The sequence below is a fragment of the Capsicum annuum genome, chromosome 3, assembly GCF_002878395.1.
Source record: "Capsicum annuum cultivar UCD-10X-F1 chromosome 3, UCD10Xv1.1, whole genome shotgun sequence".
Lineage (NCBI taxonomy): Eukaryota > Viridiplantae > Streptophyta > Magnoliopsida > Solanales > Solanaceae > Capsicum > Capsicum annuum.
In genome coordinates, this window is record NC_061113.1 from 266,923,296 (window position 1) to 266,929,322 (window position 6,027).

Consider the following 6,027-nt stretch of genomic DNA (forward strand, 5'->3'; position numbering starts at 1 on the left):
GAGCACTTTAAACCTAGGCCCAAGACAGGATTTTTGACGTACAATTTTAATGGAATCTTTGTCTTTTGTCATTGGAGTACCAGGCTTTCAAATAAATCTCAGGCATGTAAAGTTCTTTTGAAAAGAAGATAGCAAGTACACGGATAAGCTAGCTTTATCGAAAATTTGCTGCCTCTTAAATGATATATGCAGATTGTGTGTATTATGCATCCGTATCCAAGTTCAGAATACAAGAGACAAATGATGATATGCCCATTGACGCAGGTTCCTCTTTACGGCGAAAAGAGCAAAAGAATTATTTCTCTTACGGGCACAAAGATAATAGCATTTACACACATAAATTGATAAAAGATCTAGCTAAAGTGGCAAGGCTACATGTGCCTCTAATGATTATAGACTATCCTTCTATCCAAGAGTTGGAAAACTAATGTTTGATAGATAACTATACTCAGTAAAACATAGAGCATACCATAAATACAGTTGCAAAACAAAGAGAGCTTTATAATGCCAATCTATCCTTCAAGATAGGTCCATGAAAACTACAGCCGATTACAAGGAGAAAAACCCAAGAATTTATGAATTTTCCAAGTGCTATAGCGAGTTCAGGAAATTTACATCTAAGGCTTGATATGTTTCAATATTTGCAGTCAGGGAAAAATCAAAGGAGAAAGAAACTTTCAGAACACATAAAATTGAGACATTTATCCTACTACCATCTGTTAGTGGCAGATGCAGCCCAAACCAATACGAATGAAAAAACAGCATTACAAGACGACAGATCTAAGTTGAACTCTATTACAACTAAAATTGGATTGAAAGATAGCCATCAAAAGTTCTGAAATTCTTGCACCATCATAAAAACACTAATTTCCTCAATCGATCATGTCCACCATTCTACATGAATCACAACAAAATATGCATCTAACTATTGAGTTAGAACTCCATAAACTGCTAGTAAAATGAAGAAGCAAAATACCAACTTTCCCAAGTGAAATTAATTCAAAGTTTTTGACTTTGAAGATTAAGCAGCAAGAACAACAGAATACCCGGTGTAGTTCCACTTCCACAAAGTGAGGTTTGAGGAGGGTAGAGTATTCGCATACCTTACCCCTACCTCGGAGATAGAGAGACTCTTTCCGATAGAAATTCAGCCAAGGAAAAACAGTCCAAAACAGTCCCGAAAAAGAAGTAACGGAAGTACAAGAAACAACATTACAACAAAGCAATAACGATGACAGTAACAGAACAGGAACTACAACAAAACAATAGGATAATTGAGGTACAAGGAACAGCAGAAAGATACCCCAAAAAACCTTCAGCTACATCAATAACCCCGTCAATTTTTCCAGTGAAACTTACTACGATACGGTTCAATTCCGGGTCGGGTCTAGGCAAGTTGTACATTCAGGTACACAGAGAAAAGAGGATTAATTAGAAACTGAATAGACTAATCTCAATTAAAATACACCATTACCATGAAAATCCCAACAAGACAAAAGAAGAAACAGAAGAGTACAAGATTATAAAATGCCCAACAAAAGAAAGCAAGCTCTCACTCTAACTCTCCTGGAGAGAAGATTGAAGCGGCAACCCAAGTTCCTTATTCTCATCCTCCTTAACTTTCGGCTGATTCCTCGGAGGTACAGGCACGGCAATGAACGCCTTCGTCTTACTAATAGGCTTACTCTTTTCAAGCTGAACAAAATCCCCAACTTGAAATTGATTCAAAGGGTCATGAGCTTGGTACTTCTTCTTCTTCCTTACTCGGCGTTTATACTTGGGGTGCGGAGCAAGTCGAGTCACTTCAACAGAAACAGTTTTGTCGTTTGCTGAACAAACGACTTTGCCTTGCATTGATCTCATGGCGCGAACTGGAGGCAAGAAAGAAGGGGGAGATGAGTTAGGGGAAGTGATGGAGGAAGAGGGTTTGGAGAGATGAGAAAGAGGAGAGGAGCCATGGAGGAAAGGGGAGGAAATGGTGAGGGATTTTTTGAATTGGGAAAGGGGAAGTTGAAGGAGAGGAGAAGTTAAGGACATTGTGTTGTGTTTGGATAACACAAAAGAGATGAGGGAAAGAGGAAGGATATAGATATATATATTTTTATCTCTATGTTATCTCTTTGCTCTATTTTTAAATTTCCTTTGAATTTTGCAACGTTAATTGTATATATTTGACACACTAATAATATGATTCAGGTTCGAATACACCCTTATAGTATATGCTATGAAAACATTCCATTTAAACAAAAAAAAAAAAAATGATGTAATTTATAAAGTTATTATTATGTGATTAGGGCCACGAGTTAGAACCCTGAAAACAACCTCGGAAGTCAATCAAATAAAACACAAATCCAAGGACTTCTCCTGAGTTGAGGAAATTAAAGGGGATCAACAATTAAGTTACTTTGTTTAAAAATTAAAAGAGTTGGTGTAACCGATAAAGTTACTACTTCTTCCATTTTGTTTTAGTTGGCTTCTTTCTAAAAATATTTATTTCAATTTAGTTATTCCTTTTGATGAAATCAAGACTATTTTGTTATATTCTTCCAATACTACCCTCAACATTAAATGACTAAACAAAGTATATTTACTCAAATTTATATTTTCAAAGCATAATTAATAAGGCTAATTTAGTAAAATAAACTCCTAATAAATATTTTCTTAAGAGGAGTGTCAAGTAAAAAAGGATCAACTATTTTAAAACGGAGGAAATACCATGTCGCTAGGGTCATAAATTCAATTGTTCCATTTTCCTTCTTGTTTATCAATAAAAAATCAAGACAAATTGAGCAGTATGATAAGACGTGAAAACACTCGATTTCATTTCGACCTCGATATGTGGAATCGTCTTGCGCCATATGTACTAATTACTAAGATTGTTCGGGAGACATGGTCCAAGTCCGATGACAAAATGCAATAAAAAAAGATTATGATATCAAAGCGCTCTTATTTTTTCAATTTTTTGGTTACTGCGTGTTGATTATACTTATTTAAGTACTATGTATTTGTATATTTTGCATTATTTTTCTTTTTATGGGTTAGAGCTCTGAAATAGCCTCTTACAGAAATGTATGGTAAGTCAATCGAATAAAAGACAAATCCAAGGACTATTATTAAGTTGAGGAAATTAAAGGGGATCCAATTGCATTACTTTGGTTGAAAAATTATAGCAGAAGAAGTAACCTCATAAAAGTAGACTTTGAAGAGGGTAGTATATACATAACTATTGAATTCCTTTCTTATGAGATTTTCCTTCTTGTTTGTTATATTTAAATAGTTGAATGCCCTAAAACTAAAGATTTATTTGATTAAAAAATAAATTATTTCGAAATTAATTATCTCGAGATAAGCTATTCTTATCCCTCACACCAAACGAGCCATAAGTTTACTTCCAAATGGAACAAGTAAAAAGTTTATCCAAGTGATGCTTATATGCTTATTGATGTAGACAGTATGCGAGTCGGTCCAATCAAATGATCTAGCTAAGGTATTCAACAAGACTATGCAACTTTGTTAAACACCCTTTATACAAGAAAATTATAGTAATGTGGTAAAGGCCATTCAAAATCATTCTTATCTTATTTTTATAAATTTCTGACTATTACATATCTCGAATTGAATAACATGTCAAATTCAGCTACTCTATAGTCCAGGTAATAAAGGTATGAACTATAGCATGCACAGCTTTCGATCCTATTTCTTCAAATTCTTGTACAATCTATTATCTATATATTATTAATAGGAGAGGATAAAGCCTTCATATTACGCCAAGTGACATCTTATTAATAAGTCATTTGACATCTTAGCACTAAAAATCAGTTAGTTTAGTTGCTAGTTATTATATACAAGGCACAACCGTAGATCCAAGTGATATCTTTAATTTAGACCATTGAATTTTCAAATTTCAATTCCATTAGGACACAAAACTGCCTATACAATAATTTGAAATTTATTTGTTGATTTAATTTATCCCATTATCATCATTAAAGGGATAAATGATAAGCCATAACTGATGAATATTTAAATGCGGACTTCAAAAATCATATAAACTCTAGGAGAGAGTAAAACTCTTTTATCTCAGTTTCAAAATGGCATATGGCATATGGCATATAAACAACTCTGCCCTTTCTCCTGTCTAATAGCATGAAAGATTCTCGTCTAATTTGTTGCCTTCTTTCTCATGGATGCGCCAACCGCCAGGCATTCACCAACTCAATGCCAAAATTGTACTCCTAGCACCTATGATTGGGATTCAAATAATCATGAAAGTATATTACTTATAAATTTTGGAATCTAATATCCTCACCTTTTTTTTTTTTTTTTTTTCGTTTGCTCCGTTTTTGTGTAGTAAATATTACTTAGAAAAGAGATGAATTTTCTTGGATAATTGCAGATTATTGGAATCATTGAAATTTCACTGCAAGTTCTACTTTTGAAGGTTGGGTATTCTTGTACATGTAATTATCTATGAGTTCAAATTACCAAAACACTATATTGCGGTCAAATATTACACAACTTAATAATTTTAGTTCCTCAAGAAGAAGGTCAGTTCATCCCGCCTAATGTACTCCTCTGAATAAGATCATTGCTGTCAATATTAGAGCGTGATAACTACAATTTGTTAATATTACTCTCTCACATTTATAGGAGATTATTTTTTCAGATTGCGCATATAATGACATTCTTATATTTTACTTTCCCTTACAATGTTCAATGACTTCACTATGTTGGCTTGGAGATTAGATCCATACATATTAGAATCTCTTTGACGTTTACAACTTGTGTTCTGATAGTAAGGTTTCTCTTTCTTATTGATACTTGTAACGTGCTGCCATTGATGGTGACTGAAGAACTTGATTTTTGAAAATTATTGTCCGTTGAATTATGTATTGGTGTTGAATTAAGAGGACTTCATTAAATTTCATTTTTTGTGTTAAATGTGGAGATAATATCAGAATCGCAGTGTGTCCAGGTGTGGGATTCTTATTTGCTGTTTGTTTATTGCATATTTTATCTTTTGTAGTGTTGGTCTTGGTGGATAAAAACAAGTTTTGTAAAACAGAAAAATTATGCTATGACTCACTCCATCACATAAACATCACTGATTACTGTAGTTGAAAGAACTTAAACCATAAAGTGTTAATGTGTATGTATATTATATGATAGATGTAATGTGGCAGATTGAATGGTTAAGATTCATATGTAAAGTTATCATCATATTGAATAGGAGATAATACATCCAAACACTCCTAAACTTGTACTCAAATCTTACTTTAGATCCTAAACTAATCGGGCAATTATTTACTTCCTTAATAACTTCTAAGTGAATTATTTTCCACCCTAAAAAAATTATACTACTCTCAATACGGAGAGTGAAGTGCACGCACCCCACGCAATTACCAAATTAGTGCAACATCAGTGTCATGTCATTGCCACGTAAGAAATTGTAATTTTTTTTAAAAAAAATAATCTAATAAACATATTATTTATATATATTTTTCTAAAAAAGCAAAAAATATAGTTGTACTTTATATATATATATATATATATATAAAAAAAAACTCCCCTTACTTCTTCTTCTTCTCTTCTCCAGCCCCCCGGCCCGTTCCTCCTCCTTCAATTCTTTAACAGACCCTCAGCCCCCTTTTCCCCTCCTCCTTTAATTTCTTTTTCATCATTAACACCATTTTTCACCATTAACATCAATAACTTGATTCGAATTTAACAAGAAATTGATAAATAACTTGTTCAGATAGATTAAGCCATGACTCCTCTATCAACATTTAGAAATCAACAATTGCAAGTAGAACAAAACCTAGACTCATCCATAATAATTCCAGATCTACCAAACGATTTAACAACAATAATACTATTATTCGTTCCTTTGTTCCGATCTGCCATGAAAATGCCTCCTGCTTTAATTTTTTTTCACCATTAACACCATTATTTCAAACCTTCTCAAATGCTCCAATAAGCACACAATGAGGAAGTGATAAATTGTCATAAGTTATTTATCATCACAAATTG

The 6,027-nt window shown here is 33.1% G+C and overlaps 1 protein-coding gene across 1 annotated transcript; it reads right to left on the minus strand.

Annotated features, from left to right (window-relative positions):
- Window positions 1-1,409: 1,409 nt before the first annotated feature.
- LOC107861832 (30S ribosomal protein S17, chloroplastic) lies at window positions 1,410-2,203 on the minus strand. The gene has a single exon (XM_016707203.2). It carries the CDS (start codon window positions 2,035-2,037, stop codon window positions 1,558-1,560), a length of 480 nt encoding a protein of 159 aa, XP_016562689.1. The 5' UTR covers window positions 2,038-2,203; the 3' UTR covers window positions 1,410-1,557.
- Between the last annotated feature and the right edge of the window lie 3,824 nt (window positions 2,204-6,027).